This window comes from Mytilus edulis, chromosome 14 (genome assembly GCF_963676685.1).
Source record: "Mytilus edulis chromosome 14, xbMytEdul2.2, whole genome shotgun sequence".
In the NCBI taxonomy this organism is placed as follows: Eukaryota; Metazoa; Mollusca; class Bivalvia; order Mytilida; family Mytilidae; genus Mytilus; species Mytilus edulis.
In genome coordinates, this window is record NC_092357.1 from 52784509 (window position 1) to 52803062 (window position 18554).

Sequence of the window (18554 nt, forward strand, 5' to 3'; positions counted from 1 at the left end):
TTTCAATACCATTTGTAATGACTTTGATGTTTTAGTAATTGATCATTTAACAAATAAATGGCAGACCTATTGTCGTCTATTTTTCTCTGCCCACAACACCCACATATATAGATATAGGAAGATGTCGAATGAGTGCCAATGAGACAACTCTCCATCCAAGACACTATTAATAAAAGTAAACCGTTATAGGTCAAAATACGGTCTCCAACACGGAGCCTTGGCTCACACCGAACAGCAAGCTATTAAGGGTTACATAAAATTACAATAGTAAAACCATTCAAACACGGCAAAACCAACGGTAAAACCTATATAAAAATCGAGAAACACTTATAGACCACTTAAAAAACGACAACTTCTGAACATCAGATTCCTGGCAGGTGCAAACAATTGTTCCTTTTTTTGTATCAGTGAGATTAGTAAAACTGTTCATTTTGCATGTTTCTCAAGTTGTTTCATCTTTTTTCAGTGTCTATATGAAAAATACAAATTATGTTCCAAATCAAAACAATGACACGGTATAAATATTGAATTGGGTGTTAATTTTTCGTAAAGTTGTGTTGTGGGTATGTTTTGTTTACGTTTGACATGATGACTGATCATATTTCCTAAGCACTAAATTTAACTTCAAGTATCTAAATGTCATTCATAAAGGATATCAACCTCTTCTATTTTTTCTTCTGATATTCGGTAGTCCACTGATATTAGGTAGTTTCCTATTTTTGCGTGTTTTAATATTATTAAGACAAGTGAATTGTACTGGTGACCCTACACACTTCTTCCCACAGCTGTTTGGTTTAGGCTTGTTACAAACTCTCATTTTTACACATCTGTTTTTCTTTACAAAACTTGACCATCCACCATCAACACAGTTCTTCCATTTCTGAAGAATCACTTCCGGCAGTGAAGAACAACTTATCTCGGGATTAATATTACTGTAAAAGAGAAATAAAAACAAATCGGGTTTTTTTAATATCCGCAGTACATGGTAGACAAAACTATACTACTGAAACAAAAATGAAATAATATAGTTTTTGTAACATTAACCACTTGTTTCGATCGTTATCATTATCCGAAGACGAAATATGAATGTCTGAGAGTATAATATGTTAAGCTGTCAATATGCTTCTTTGAAGACATTGATGAAGAGTTACAAACATTTCTTGGAACTTGTTTGGTGTGAGCCAAGGCTCCGTATTGATGATCGTACTTTGGCCTATAATGGTTTACTTTTACAAATTGTGACTTGGATGGAGAGTTGTTTCATTGGCTCTCATACCACATCTTCTAATATCGATTTAAAACCCATGGTAATATAGTATTTTACCTGGTGGTAGTCTTTCTGAAAACGTCCTTAGGAATTCTATTGATGTTGGTATTTTCGCAAATAATTTTAGCCATAGTTGTCTTCTTAATTTCTGTCAGCTGTGTTGGAGTAAACTTTACGTCAGTATTACTTTCGTAAAAAAATCGATCACCAAATTTCAAGGCACGGAATTGCAATCCTATCATACAGGCAAACGTAGGTCCGACTTTCCCTCCAGGTATTGGGGTTTCTGATACGCCACCGGTAAATAAGTCGATGTCCCATGGCGAACTAATCAAAAGAAACACATTAGGGTTATAATTCATAAAATATGTTGTAAAAACAAAATGACGTCACTTGTCTTTTTACCTGTCTATTTCCAAAATTTTTGCAATGTCCTTCTTTAAAATTTACCGTTTTGTATTTTATAGCTTTTAAAAAAAAACCAAATGATAAAATATCCAAATTGGGATATTGATAAAAATTCTGTATTAAAATAACAATCGAATTCATTACTGGAAAAAAATGTTTGCCACCGGAAATGTCTTTTTCATCACCTCATTAGGAACGCGCAGGATCAAATATTTCAAAAGTCAACTGAAATGTGAAGAGCAAAATTTAAATATGATGCCCCCCCCCCCCCCCCAAAAAAAAGACCAAAACATAATAGCTATCCCCTTCCGGACGGATAAGCTTTAGTCTCTCAATTATTTATAAATATATAAACAAATATGCAAATATGACTGGTAAATAGGAAATTACGTACCTGTAAGTATTTGCAAGTGCCAGCGCTTCAACTGTCGAATGGTGCTCTAAACCTCCTGTTATACCAGCTGTAAAATCATCGGCAGGCGTCAATTCACAGACCATTCTCCAAATATTATAACTAGCTATTCCGTGATCTCTTCCTCGCTGTACATTAACGGCTGCAAGGTCACCACCAAAACCATGTATGCTCTCAAAGAGTCTTTCGGTTAGTTCCTTGGTCATTTTTCTGTCAACCTTTTGAGAAAATTCTTCATAAAGACCCCTTGTTACAGAACTTATTCCGCCATTTGCATCATATATCTTATCTGGTTTTAAGAATTCATTATGTAGAAGTGGGCTTTGATTAGAGTGTAACGGGCCATTATATGCTAATCTCTGTCTGACCATGCTATGACCAAATCTGAAAGCTGCGGCTGAGAAACCATTTCTAATCTGAGGTTTTGTCGTTGGATCATAGCCAGTAAAATATCCGGAAGCTTTTGGTTTCAAATCTAGGTCTATCATTTGTTGGTTACCAAGGATGTGAGGTAAATATTCATTATAGGTCACGTGTTGTATCATTGCACTCACAATTTTTCTAGTTTCTTGGTACACTTTTTCATCAACCCAATCACCATTCAATTGCTCGAGTGTTTTAGCTATACGATTATGTTCTAACATCCATATTGTTTGTAATGCTATCAAAGCTGGTTGTTGGTTAACTCTCGGATCTCCTACAGAACATTTAAGCAAATCATTCAATATTAGAAATAAATATCTAAATGCATATAATAAAGGAGATGTGGTACTATGATTACCAATCACCAGACACCAATGGAATTGTCTACAGCATTATCCTTTGATATTTAAAAATACAGTTGTTCATAATGTTAATGAAACCACCTAATTCTTGTAAAATAGTTTGTATTGCGGTAAGTCTTAGCGCAACTGATCCAAATAACACATTAGAAGCTTTCATTTTATATAAAGTCATAGATTCGTTTTTAGCTCACCTAGCCCGAAGGGCCAAGTGAGCTTTTCCCATCACTTGGCGTCCGTCGTCCGTCGTCCGTCGTCCGTCGTCGTCGTCGTTAACTTTTACAAAAATCTTCTCCTCTGAAACTACTGGGCCAAATTAAACCAAACTTGGCCACAATCATCATTAGGGTATCTAGTTTAAAAAATGTGTGGCGTGACCCGGCCAACCAACCAAGATGGCCACCATGGCTAAAAATAGAACATGGGGTAAAATGCAGTTTTTGGCTTATAACTCAAAAACCAAAGCATTTAGAGCAAATCTGACATGGGGTAAAATTGTTTATCAGGTCAAGATCTATCTGCCCTCAAATTTTCAGATGAATCCGACAACCCGTTGTTGGGTTGCTGCCCCTGAATTGGTAATTTTAGGGCATTTTTGCTGTTTTTGGTTATTATCTTGAATATTATAATAGATAGAGATAAACTGTAAACAGCAATAATGTTTAGCAATGTAAGATTTACAAATAAGTCAATTGACCAACATGGTCAGTTGACCCTTTTAGGAGTTATTGACCTTTATAGTCAATTTTTAACCATTTTTCGTAAATCTTAGTAATCTTTTACAAAAATCTTCTCCTCTGAAACTACTGGGCCAAATTAAACCAAACTTGGCCACAATCATTATAAGGGTATCTAGTTTAAAAAATGTGTGGCGTGACCCGGCCAACCAACCAAGATGGCCGCCATGGCTAAAAATAGAACATAGGGGTAAAATGCAGTTTTTGGCTTATAACTCAAAAACCAAAGCATTTAGAGCAAATCTGACATGGGGGAAATTGTTTATCAGGTCAAGATCTATCTGTCCTCAAATTTTCAGATGAATCCGACAACCTGTTGTTTGGTTGCTGCCCCTGAATTGGTAATTTTAGGGCATTTTTGCTGTTTTTGGTTATTATCTTGAATATTATTATAGATAGAGATAAACTGTAAACAGCAATAATGTTCAGCAAAGTAAGATTTACAAATGAGTCAATTGACCAATATGGTCAGTTGACCCTTTTAGGAGTTATTGACCTTTATAGTCAATTTTTAACCATTTTTCATAAATCTTAGTAATCTTTTACAAAAATCTTCTCCTCTGAAACTACTCGGCCAAATTAATCCAAACTTGGCCACAATTATCTTTGGGGTATTTAATTTAAAAAATGTGTGGCTTGACCCGGCCAACCAACCAAGATGGCCGCCATGGCTAAAAATAGAACATAGGGCTTAAATGCAGTTTTTGGCTTATAACTCAAAAACCAAAGCATTTAGTGCAAATCTGACGGAGAAAAATTGTCTATCAGGTGAAGATCTATCTGCCCTCAAATTTTCAGATGAATCGGACAACCAGTTGTTAGGTTGCTGCCCCTTAATTGGTAATTTTAAGGAAATTTTGATGTTTTTGGTTATTATCTTGAATATTATTATAGATAGAGATAAACTGTAAACAGCAATAATGTTCAGCAAAGTAAGATTTACAAATAAGTCAGCACTACCAAAATGGTCAGTTGACCCCTTTAGGAGTTATTGCCCTTTATAGTCAATTTTTAACCATTTTTTCGTAAATCTTAATATTCTTTTAAAAAAATCTTCTCCTCTGAAACTACTGGGCCAAATTAAACCAAACTTGGCCACAATCATCATTGGGGTATCTAGTTTAAAAAATGTGTCTGGTGACCCTGCCAATCAACCAAGATGGCCACCATGGCTAAAAATAGAACATAGGGGTAAAATGCAGTTTTTGGCTTATAACTCAAAAACCAAAGCATTTAGAACAAATCTGACAGGGGTAAAATTGTTTATCAGGTCAAGATCTATCTGCCCTGAAATTTTCAGATGAATCCGACAACCCGTTGTTGGGTTGCTGCCCCTGAATTGGTAATTTTAGGGCATCTTTGCTGTTTTTGGTTATTATCTTGAATATTATTATAGATAGAGATAAACTGTAAACAGCAATAATGTTCAGCAAAGTAAGATTTACAAATAAGTCAATTGACCAATATGGTCAGTTGACCCTTTTAGGAGTTATTGACCTTTATGGTCAATTTTTAACCATTTTTCGTAAATCTTAGTAATCTTTTACAAAAATCTTCTCCTCTGAAACTACTGGGCCAAATTAAACCAAACTTGGCCACAATCATCATTAGGGTATCTAGTTTAAAAAATGTGTGGTGTGACCCGGCCAATCAACAAAGATGGCCGCCATGGCTAAAAATAGAACATAGGGGTAAAATGCAGTTTTTGGCTTATAACTCAAAAACCAAAGCATTTAGAGCAAATCTGACAGGGGTAAATTTGTTTATCAGGTCAAGATCTATCTGCCCTCAAATTTTCAGATGAATTTCGACAACCCGTTGTTGGGTTGCTTCCCCTGAATTGGTAATTTAAGGGCATTTTTGCTGTTTTTGGTTATTATCTTGAATATTATTATAGATAGAGATAAACTGTAAACAGCAATAATGTTCAGCAAAGTAAGATTTACAAATAAGTCAACATGACCGAAATAGTCAGTTGACCCCTTTAGGAGTTATTGCCCTTTATAGTCAATTTTTAACCACTTTTCGTAAATCTTAGTTATCTTTTACAATATCTTCTCCTCTGAAACTACTGGGCCAAATTAATTGAAACTTGGCCACAATCATCTTTGAGGTACCTTGTTTGAAAAATGTGTCCGATGACCTGGCCATCCAACCAAGATGGCCACCACGGCTAAAAATAGAACAGGGGTAAAATGTAGTTTTTGGCTTATAACTCTGAAACCAAATCATTTAGAGCAAATCTGACAAGGAGTTAAATTGTTAATCAAGTCAATATATATCTGCCCTGAAATATTCAAATGAATTGGACAACCGGTTGTTGGGTTGCTGCCCTCCAATTGGTAATTTTTAAAGAAATTTTGCTGTTTTTGGTTATTATCTTGAATACTATTATAGATAGCAATAAACTGTAAACAGCGATAATTTTCATCAAAGTAAGATCTACAAATAAGTCAACATGACCTAAATGGTCAATTGACCCCTTAAGGAGTTATTGCCCTTTATAGTCAAATTTTAACAATTTTCATTAATTTTGTAAATTTATGTAAATTTTTACCAAATATATTTCTCTGTTACTAATGGACAAAGTTCATTATAGATATAATTGTAAGAAGCAAGAACGTTCAGTAAAGTAAGAACTTCAAACACATCACCATCACCAAAATACAATTTTGTCATGAATCCATTTGTGTCCTTTGTTTAATATGCACATAGACCAAGGTGAGCGACACAGGCTCTTTAGAGCCTCTAGTTATATTCTTTATCATAATTCATATTCTTTTAATATTCTATAACGTTTTTGCAAATCTAACTATTATGCAAATTATTCAATTTTCATTTTTAGGATCTATCAAAATCTTGATCAAATGCAATTTTTAATTCAAAAAAAAAACCTGATAGAACACGAATACTTTACAACACCAATCATCGGAAATAAAAGACTTGTTACATATAATGAATATGAATAGATATTAATTATACCAAAAAATTAGAGAAGTGTCCAATCTGTTTAGTTGTTTTGCGAATATGGTGTTAATGGCAGATTGTGTCTGGCAAACTTGAGTATATTTTTGATAGACTCGGTTAGACAGAAAGTTTAAACTATTGTACATATAACAGTGTTCCTGTATATTGTCAAAGTCTGCATGCTGATGAAAAAAAGTATCAAAATTTACATGCATTTCGGAAAATTCAAATATTTGTTACATACCTGCTAAAAAACACTTTATATTTGGATTTCCTGCTGGCAATTTACAGGATGATTTGTTGGGTATGTCTTTAGGAAGCAGCTGATTGTTGGTAGAAGTTTTCAATCGACCTGAATGACGAAAATAAGAATTTACAAGACAGTGCCTTGTTGTTTAAGAGTAATTCATTAAACTGATCATTTTCTTGTTAAAGGTCGTATGGTATTACATTTTTACAAATACATTTGTTATTTGGTCTTAAACGGATTAATGTCTCAGTTAAAAAAAAAAAGTGAAATTTTGTCAACTTCATAACTGAACAGTAATTTATGAATATTTGTAACCAGTTGCAAAATATATGTTTGTACACCCAGCTATAGTCAGTCAAACCAGGATTAAATATTTTTGCATCCGGCTCATTAATGCCGTTATCCATAGATATATCCAGATCAAGTGATATCACCTTATTCTTTTAGACAAATACGTACATTTTTTTCAGTAATCTATAAAAATGAACATTAACAAAGAAGTTTTAAGAAATGTTGAAAAATTCAAAGGGTCAATAAGTACTCAGCAATTGTATATCAATAACATATGCAGAATAGTTCAATGAGTAAGAAATATTCATACTTGAAATTATAAACAAGTGAATCGGTCTGAATTTCAAAGTACCAGGCTTATAATGGGATTCGCCAGACTCGCGTTTCGTCTACACGGACTCATCAGTGAGGCATTTCGTCTTCGATAGACTCATCAGTGGCGCTCATATAAAAAATTACCGATGACTGAAACTTTTGATTTGATTACAGAAGATATAATCATACATAAGGTTATATAATTTAGCATTAGATAACCAACATGGTGTTTATACATGAATCAAAGGCTCAAGTAATTCTATTTATATACTTTCGATTTTGCATTCAAAAGGAATGGAAATGCCAATGACATCAGTACTTGGACAAGTTTTACGGAACATCCATCTGAATATGTTAACAAGAATATATACAAAATTGTCTCTACAATTTAACAAATTAATAAAAAAAAAAACACAACAACATGAGAAAATATCTTAAACCGACGAATTTTCAAAAAGAAAAAATTTAAACTTCTCAGTCAAAGACTTTTTTTTACAATTACAACCTATTATTTCACTGGAACTGACACTATTAACAACTTGACACATTCAGTTATTTCCTAAAAATGGAGGGAAAACATAAATATTTGTAAACAATAAAACACTATCTATCATTGGTTGAAATACAACTTACCGCCATTAAATTCACGGAGACTATCAGCAGTAGCTTTATCAGAACCATAAACAGCTGAACCATCCAAATAATGTGTATTCATGTTCAATTGTTGTCGTGGTCCTGAAGTAAAAGAACAGTATTTTTACAATTAACTTATATATGCGTAACACCTCTTCGGTAAAGAATGGTCGTGTAGATAAACTAACATATAAATAGTATGTCAAAAACTCACATGCATACATGAGCAAATAATCTTGAAAAGCATTTCTGAAGGAATGATAAATGAAAATTTTATTATGTTATATAAACAAGAATTATTCAGTTTTACCACTTACTACTCTGTTATGTTCATTCTTTTTGAATGGACCATATAACAACTTATCGTAGAATTCAAGACTCATTAAAACTTTCACGATGGGATTTATTCCATCCTCTTTCGCCCGCCAGGTTAACACTTGTTTTGTAAACGGATCAGAATGAAGATGGATCGGAAAGGTGTATGGCGTACAATTACAAGAATGCACTGTCTATAGGGGCTGTTTTTGTAGATGGGACATAAAACGATACCCATACGAGTCTATTTAGTATTTGGATGAACACATATGCAACAACGCTGGCTAAGAACCTTGTTTTCCTCAATGAACACGCAAAGCACTCATTGTTTAATCTCATTTATAAAATTCGCTGACAATAATTAAGGCTGTTTATTGTGCAGAAATATCTATTTACAATATCTCAATAATCTTGTTCTTATATTTTTATCCTTTAGACTTGAATATAGATATTAATAAATAAGAGGTTTTTTCAGTTGCTCAAGAGCATTTGACAAAAAAGCAGGCGATTCTTCTGTTGATATCTTACATTTTTATATCAATTGTCGGATTTGACCGCTGAAAAATTACATCAATTTGCTATTTCTATGATGATGTGGTTTTTAGATTAAGTGATTGAATGTGAGATTAAACACATATATTTGTTTTAACAACATATTTGACGTTGCCATAATGATAACTTCAAATATATTAAAGCATGCATGAAACTATCGTCTATTTACATAAAAATAAGCGAAAGGGATTAGAGACTTAAAGGGAAACTTCGCAAAAAAATCAAAAATTGATATTATGTTCATTCTGTATAAAAATGCTCAAATTCATAGATATTAAAGTTTTATTCCGCTAGATAAGCGATCACCATCGATTTTAAATTTAGAGTATCAATTCTCTGCGATCCGCCATTTTGTCTTCTTTCCCGATTAATAAAAACGATATGTCTATAAACCACAAAGAAACAAAACTACAGTAACCGATGTAGTCGTAATTGCGTGTCGATATCTTGTCAATCGTACGGTTTGTTTTATCCGACTAACTAACTTGATACGAAAAATATTCTTACTTTTTTTAAATTACCATGGTCTGTTGTTTTTAAACTGTTGATATTGGAATTAGGTGAAAAGTCAAAGTTGAAATCATAAATAAGTGTTCCGTGAAAATTGTTTTCGAAAATCTAATTTGTTCATAATTCTTTAAAGTAATAAACAAATATATTTTGATCTTCCCTCATCTGATCACCAGCATGGCTAAAGGTGTTACTTCCAAAGGCATTGTGAGGGGTGTGAGGTGACACGTCCAGGTATTCAAGCGATTTCCTGTCGGGCTTGCAAGTTCATGCATCGTTTCACTTCTGCAGGTATTGATCAGTGTACACGGCTGATAACTTATAACTTACAACTTTCCATTTTGAACTATCAGATGAATAATATACAACTCTGTCTTACTTGTCATTACTAAACTCATACGCTTGTTTATAAATAACATTTCTGGTGTAAAGAATATAATTCATAAACATATAAATAATACCCAAAAAATAAGATTTGATGAAATTAAAATCTATTTAAATATTTTTTCCAAGGGTGAATTTGGGAAAATGTAATATATAGTCATTGTCAATAGTGAAGGACAGATTGGAACAGACCAGAAATATTGATTTAAAAAAATGTACGCACTTGCCGACGATTCGTTTATACGACTGGATAGAAAGTTACGGAACTATAGCGCAATTTATAATATATACATGTATACATTGAACATAAGAAAAAAACATATATTTTGAATAAATAGGGGTAAAAGTGTTGTAAATAGACTAGTCCACGTATGCCAACAGTATGTAATCATCGAATGTCGATAGACTATTGTATACCAGAAGAAGAAGAGAACCAATTTGATTTAAATACAGGTCGATGTATAACTTTTGCTTTGGTTCATTGAAGCTGTGGACCTAGTAAAATCACAGATTTATATTTCAATAAGATTGTTCTCGAACAAAGGAAGTAATTCGTCATCACAATTGTTATATATGCCACTGGACGAACACTAATTATCCCCCAGGGAATGTGAATATTTTGCTGGGAAACTTTTGAGTATCAAAGTTTCAAATTAATTTCGGGATTTATTTTCTTTCTTGGTATTCAATAACAGAAAAAAGAATAAATTACTTGTTCGCTAAATAGGGGTATTCTTGTCAGATAAAAGACTTTTAGTTATATTTAAAAAAATAGGGAAATATGACATTAAATTGGTTCTGTCTTTTTTTTAAACATCGTTAAAAAGATGTGTGTCTAAGGTGAACGCCACAAGAACCCTGTAATACTAGTACGAGAGTATAGCATGTAAACATTCCTTCTCAATAATATGGTTGTATTTGAAATCTTTTCATACAGATGGACAACTCATTGTCCGATATGCATGTAATATTTGCCACATGACGCCCATAGTTCTTTCTAACATCATCATCTTATTCTGTGATATTGCTGTAAACATCGATGGTTCACACCCAAACAAAATGGGAGTAATGGACCTTCAGAGCTTCTCCGTGTTATACACTTGTGAAATATATAGACGAAATTTCTGTATTGAAATGAATCTACATCTCACAAACAGGATTTTCAAATAACGATTGTGAGTAATCACCTTACAAACCAATATAAACGTATGGCAAGATATAACCATGAAGGAATTTAGTTTTTGTCAGACGCAAGAACTCATCACTATATATATCATAAACGTATACGTATATATATGCATACAGTTTCAAATATTAAGAACAAGCGGTCGATGTCGATAGTCTGTTTTCTAACTGTTCAGAGTTAGACATGTCACTTGTTCATTCTTGGAAGCCTTCATATTCCCCGTCTAACGATGGGAACTCTTTCTGATTGTGTTGACTATAAATGCTTGTATGGTAATTCTGTCGTTTATCTGTACAAGCGGTTGCATTTCCTCTCCTTTCCCAACAAACAAACGAACGAAACGCCACTAGTCTGATTTCTCTGGAGCTCATCCTCAATGGCTCTTATACGTCAGGAAACTTACATGTATACTAATAATGATTGTTTCAAGAACAACGATGTATGGACGAACTATTATAAATTCGTCAATATCAATTATGCATGACTCAAATATAACTTTTATTACAACTACTGTATTACTTATTTGGATTAATGACGGCTATCATGTTCAACATTGCACAAATATTATCATAGAATTTAAAAAAAAATCCTCAAAAATCCTCAAAAGAAATAATGCCTTAGCTTAGATAATTGATATTCTTTTCACAAAAAGTTCGTGTAAATGATTGTCAAATGAATTTAATTATGTAAGAATAAAATGTTAAAAAGAAACTAAAAAAAAAATCATGCATGTTGTATGTTGTATTTTTTTGTCAATTAAAAACTTTAAAATTGCAATAGTTTTATTAGCATTTAAACACAGCCAGATTTGAATACAAGTTAAGAAATTCCGGTAAAGTCAATGATATCAAACAGATGTACAATGGTATATCAAATTGGGTAATATTGCATTTAGTTTTTATAAAAGATTAAAACTACTATTTTTTGCTTCATATTTGAAACTTTACGCCAATTGCTGCTAAGAAAGTAATCAAAAATTGTTTCCTTTTATTTTTATACACTTTCGGAATTACGAATCTGAATTTTATTTTCAATTAATTTACACAATTTAATTACTGTATCTTTATTCTCATCGTGTATTAAATCTTAGTGTATTAACATCGTGACAGCATACTCTTTCTAATCCTTTCTGTTTATCCTTTCCAAATAACAACATTTATACCTGTGTACGCTTGAACTCACACCTGCGGCTAAATAGCTACAAGGTAAACGAATTGACCTCAAGCCGAGAAATATACAGTGACCTTTACAAAATAATATAGATAGATAGATAGATAGATAGATAGTTTATTAACGTCTCACCATTAATATACACAATACAATATTTACATATATCATAAAACATAAATATATATTAATGCCATTCTTAAAAGAATTATGAGAGACAAAAAGTAAAATTTCATCAAACAATAAAAGGACTTTATAAAACTATGTACATGCACTTATTAAAATTTCTAAAACAAATTACAAAAATTTAACAGTCTAAAACAATTTATCGATATAAAAAACGTCTCCTTCTGTCTAAAATAGATTTGCAGGTTTTGGCACATTTGTAAATAATATTAACGTTTTGGCATCCCAACACAAAAGACAGTTTCTCACGGTTCGTCAACATGTTAAAGTTCTCATCTACACTGTTTATGTATTCATAAAGTTCATTCCTTAAATCGTCATAAAGTGGACATTCAATTAGTACATGTTCCTCAGTTTCAGTTTTAGTTTCACACATAAAGCAAGTCCGTTCATGCATTGGTAAACGTTCGAAGCGCCCGGTTTCGATTCGTATGGGTGCAACCCCACATCTGAATTGCGAATATGCTCTACGTTGAGCAGGAGATAATAGTGTTGTTAAATAAAGTTCACAACTAATTTCGGTTTTAAATGTTCTATATGTCCTTAATTTGTTACTACCACCATCCATACGTCTTGCAGGAACTCTATGTAGATCTTCCGTCCACTTATTTCTAAAATCGGTTAAAAGTTTATCTTCTATTTTCGCTAACACCGTAGTTTTGTGAATGTTCGTGTCATTATACCAGTCACTAATATTACACGATTCAAACTGCTGATAAAGTCTATAATTTGAATTTTTACATGCTTTATAACGCCTAAAACTATGTTCCGCCCAGTTATGAATTCTTTTATTTAGTCGATCAGTGTTCATATACCTTAAACGATTCCATTGATTTATAACAGTTCGCCACTGCCTTACACAAGGTGGTTTCCAGGCTGAATCTCCATTCACTGCTACATTAGGTGTATACCGTCCGACTCCCATATAAAAACGAATTGCCTTATTTTGTATCGAATTTATACATGAAAATGTTCTATCACCCCACACTGCCGCTCCGTAGCTGATTGTACTCCAAACAATCGAGTCATACAATTTTGTGAAAGAATCAAATATATACACTCTGCTCACACATTAGTTGCATTGAAATGATTATCAAAACAATAACGGTAAATAGAACTGAAATATTTTCAGTTCAATATCAGTAAAAATGTTCAATAAATATTTTATGAAAAAAATCTCAACAATAATTAATTAAATTTATTCAAAAACATTTACTAGAGATAATTTTATAGGAGTTTAATTCAATCAATACAAAACGGTATATGCATATTCATTTTCGTTCATTCTTATATTGTGGTTCATAACTTCGACCATTCGTCAGCTGTGCGCTTTTAATTACGTATATTGTCGATAAGCTATAAGAGTTAAACAGATTTTATTTTTTCCCAGAATTCAATAAATCGGGCTAATACGTCACGACCCACTCGAGAATTCAACCAAAAAAGTTACAAATAACGATTTTCTCCGTTATTAGAAGGAATATAAATTTAAAACTTTGCAAATGTGTTTTTTATGTTAAGATGAACATAATTAGATGATAAGTAAAAAATCGCGGAATTTCCCTTTAAACAATGATATATTTACAAGAAACAGGTGTAATGCTAGCTTCATATTTAAAGGCACTTAACAGTTATTGACTTTATTCTAAAACTAATTTTGTACATTGTTTTTGCTTTAAAGAGACAAAACAAAATCACATTTATTGCATTTATTTTCGATTTAAAATCCACTGAAAACGAAGAAAATGGACTCAATCATTCTGTTCGTGTTTGTCTATGAACAGAAAGTGGTTTGCGGATCGGAGACTGGAACATTTACAGACGGAGCAATGCGATTGCAATACACAGTCTGAGGTCACAAAAGTTTATACAACACTCGTCAAAAGCAATACGCAAACTAATCCGGCATTGGACGGAGTTATAAAGTGATATTTGTTTGGTATACAAATACAGGTTAGCGATATCTGCTGGGCTGTTAATGTATGATCAGACACCTAATCATATCTGAACATTTCGCACTTACCTAGTTCGCATTCCAAATTGGTTGTTGCGAGTGCTCTTACAAAGTTCATACAAGTTCTGTTAAATGTACTGTAAAATGGATCATTCGTTGGCAATGGAATTGGAAAACAATTTCGCCTGATAAATGAAAGTAAAAGACAGATGTGAGCTAGTTTATGTTATTCAGGCTTAGACAGGGTATATAATGTGAAATTCCCGGCTTACATTTTACATATTTGCCGATCCTAAGACCGATTCTTTGAAGGCGAAATATATAAAGCGCTCTTAAGTATAAAACAAATTATGTTGTTTCAACATTTTCATATGTCTTTGATTTCAATCTTGATAAGACAAACACGTCTCCCTCAAATAAAATAGTCCTCTTGTATGATGGATGTGTTGTGCACATTATTGAAGACCGTACATACATAGTTCTTTAGATCGTCGTTATTTGTTCTGAAGTGCATTTTTATTGCATTCATAATCTGTGTTTTCAGATTTTGATATGTTCTTTGTATATGTAAAACACACAAAAAAATGAAAGCAGTGGTATTTTTACTGTACATATTTTATTATGAAGTATTGTATTAAAATATCTATTGCATATTTTACCTTTGTGGAGACGCACAGCAGTTTAGATTAGACAAATATTGTCCTGAAATGGAGAAAACAAAACTAATGTAATAAACTAATAAAATTGAGAATGGAAATGGGGAATGTGTTATAGAGACGACAACCCGACCATAGAACAGACGACAACAGAAGGTAATACGTTGAATTTGAAGGCTAAAAATTTCAATAAAATCAATAACTAATGCTTTGAATAAATACAAATAAAAATAAAGGGGGCTGGATGATTCAACTTCTAAATATGAAAATTCAACAGACAAACGTTAATACACAAAACTATTTTTGGTAATGTCGCAAGACTTAACTACAATTTTTTTTTTAAAGTTTTCTTATATACATTGTATGTGATTGAGCTCTGTGATAGTTGTTTCATTTCTTTTCGAGATTGACGAATGAATAATTTGAATGATATCTTCGTTTGTACAAATTCGAGCATATAATGCATTAATCACTTTAGCACTATTAGGCTTTTTTTTTTTGCTGAAAGTTGTAGTTTTTTGTCAATAAAGAGAAGAAGATATGTAAAAAGTGTCAATCAAAACAAGAAGTCGAAGACAGAAGACACCATGTAGCAATAACAGTTAATTAAACACCACACAGAAGGCTTAAATTTTAGAAACACGAACTCCACTAGAATCGTATTGAACTTTGTTGCTGGAGAAGGAAAGCAGCTCCTGTTCCACCAGAGGCACCCGTTGTGCAACTCAGACATTTGTTAATTGGAATAAGGAGATGTAGTGTAACATAAGTTTCAATTAATTCAAAAGACATTTATACATGTTATACATTAACTTTCTAAAAGGTAAGATGTAAATGTGAATTAGAAAAAAAGCAGATGAGGTGATAACACAACCAAGATTGTCAACTTAATAGAGTTGTTGTGGGCTATATAGAATCGTCAGTTTCTCAGTTATTTACCTTTGGACAAAGCATTCATCTGTATATCATGACTGACAAACTGGCCAAACTCCATACTGAAATGGCTCAAATCGTTCATCTGAGTTGTCGAATCACTGACCGTGTGAACTTTAACACTGATGTCTCTGGCTAGAGGGAGGGGGTCACCAAATACATCAGTGGCTCTTGGATCATCCAAACCTAAGAAATTGAAAGCTTTTTAATAATTATACACACAATTTTAAAAAGCTTAAGGCTTTTTGAGAAATACAGTATTTGAAAAATATGTAGAGGGTTCTTAAGAATACATGTTTTTATGAAAGCAGTAATAAGGGGAGGGTTAAACAGATTCTTATTTCATACTGTGTCAACTAAACTGCGATTCAGCTAAATCCAGAAATATTAATAAGATATGACAAAAGTACTGTAAACAAATACATTGATTGTTTGTCTTGGGCTTTGAGGTATTAAAAAGATTACCTATGTAAAATATGCACTGTTAGTAGCAAATCGGTTTTTTTTTTCATGTAATAAAAAAGTAGACAAAGTAATGTGTACTTTTATCATAATACAAAAGTAAACATCATTGAATTTTATCATTATGTTTAGTATGAAAACGAACATTAAAATGATTCGGGGGATTTTTTTTATTCTTATTTTTCAAAAGGTAAATTTATTATGAATTATTCATGAATTAGATATGACTTTCCTAAGCTGGATTAAAATTCTTTTTATTGACCATCAAACTGAATTTCTAATAACAAAGTAATCTATACTAACCATCCTCATAAAAACTTGGTATAAACCTTTCAAAAGGTGTATGGGACTTCCCCCATAATGGGTTAGCCACGTTATTACATGAACCATCAGCTGTTCTATATTTATTCGTCGGGTCACATTGTACTGCCCCAAAAGGACAACGTGTTTGTTTCTTTATTTTGTTAAGAACACTGTCTGGTATTTGCTCCAAGACCTTTCTACGCTGGCTTTTATCAATTTTTAACCTAAAAGAAAAGGGCAATAGTGTAAGAGTCGTAAATGTAACGACTAACTTTGAATGGGCAGTATAGCGGTTGGAAGCAAACTAGCAGAATATAGCTTGTTGTTTTTAGTGATTAACGGTTTGAATCCCTATATATATTGCCGTCGAGGTATATGTGTGCTATGCTCCTTGTTTAGTTGCTCTCCAATTCACGTATATCCAAGCATCTTTCATTCACAATTATCCGCATATATATATTAAACCATACTACAGTTGCTAAAGATTATGTAAAAAATGTGGAGTCCTAGTATTGTGACATTAATATATCATTGCGTTCTAATTTGTTGGCTTATCTTAAAGACTATGTACCATCATTTCAACATCTTGATGAATTTAATAAACTAAAACACATTCTAAACCCAATTCCTGAACTTGTTTGTCATATTGGAGTCTACATTAAGCAGTCTTTAGAACTGATGGGGTCAGACCCATGTCAGACAAGCTCATGATTGTGTTTTATACATAACTTTATGATTGAACTTTTAAAATATGTTCTATTATATTGTATTGTATTCTATTGTATTGCATTGTATTTAAAAGGTATATTTGTTTGTTTGTATTGCTTGACCCTTATGGGTGTAATTTTGCAATAAAGATTATTATTATTATTAAAACTATAGGATCCGATATTTAGAAAACACAATTGAACTTTATATATTCTTGTATTACTGTTATATGCAGGAATCAGTTGTGTACTAAAGTGAAAATTAAAATAGCATTTTACATACAGGAAACAGTACAAGAGAGAAAATAAAATTGGCATGTGTAGCAACAAAAGTAAACGAATATTAAATCAGCAATAAAAAACCCTCTTCACCCCCAAATATCAAAGGGTTGTCCCCAAATCATCAGAATGTTGTTTCATATGACTTTAACTAGACTAGTATTAGAAAGTAACGTTGTCACATTTACATACCACGAATTGTCATTTCTTACGGCATGCAGATGATATTTTCTGCAATTTCTTTTTATCCGTTAAGAAATTAGGCATAATTGCAAAAATATACTCTTGCGTATAATAAAACTGTAAAGAAATCAGATTAAGAGACAAGAAAACGCAAAGTTAATTCGAAATCGTTGCAGAATTTACCCTTAAACTTTTTTAACTGTATGTATTTTCGTCCAATTGGCTGTGATAGCATGCATTTAACCATTTTTCTTTCTTTTTATAGACAAGTTGCTTTTGAAAGTATGTTTGCTCCTTCACTTATCAAAATATTAAGAAACGCCAGTAGCGAGTCATATTACGCCCGTTTTGTTACCCAAGACTCGGCAGTGGTGTTTAAAACGAAGCAGGCGGAAGGCAAAATAAATTTCGAATCCATCAAAAGTTCCGAAGGTGCAAAACGATAACTAGTGAAAAGGAAATATCAAGTTGACCATAGATAGTGAAAGGAAATATCAAGTTGACCATAGATAGTGAAATACTTCAGATCGCTATTATACATTAAAACTACATAATTTAATATATACACCTTTGCGTATGAACTATTTTGTTTTAAATGTGTATTACTTGCCATAATGTTCTTTTTGACCTGGCCGATTTGGTGGCGATATATCTTACTAAATCTATCCGATTTATTTTGCAAGAATTCTGCTCAAACCGGTGCTAAGAACACGGT

The 18554-nt window shown here is 32.5% G+C and overlaps 1 protein-coding gene across 1 annotated transcript in view; it reads right to left on the reverse strand.

Moving 5' to 3' along the window:
• Position 1: 1 nt before the first annotated feature.
• Positions 2–18554, reverse strand: part of LOC139504303 (salivary peroxidase/catechol oxidase-like) — a gene marked incomplete in the record, with an annotated part of 21126 nt that continues 2573 nt past the window's right edge. The window contains 9 exon segments of the mRNA XM_071294369.1: positions 2–932; positions 1325–1594; positions 2070–2784; positions 6818–6925; positions 8063–8164; positions 14386–14501; positions 14976–15018; positions 15912–16091; positions 16671–16894. Of these exon segments, the coding sequence (XP_071150470.1) occupies positions 656–932; positions 1325–1594; positions 2070–2784; positions 6818–6925; positions 8063–8164; positions 14386–14501; positions 14976–15018; positions 15912–16091; positions 16671–16894 (2035 nt within the window).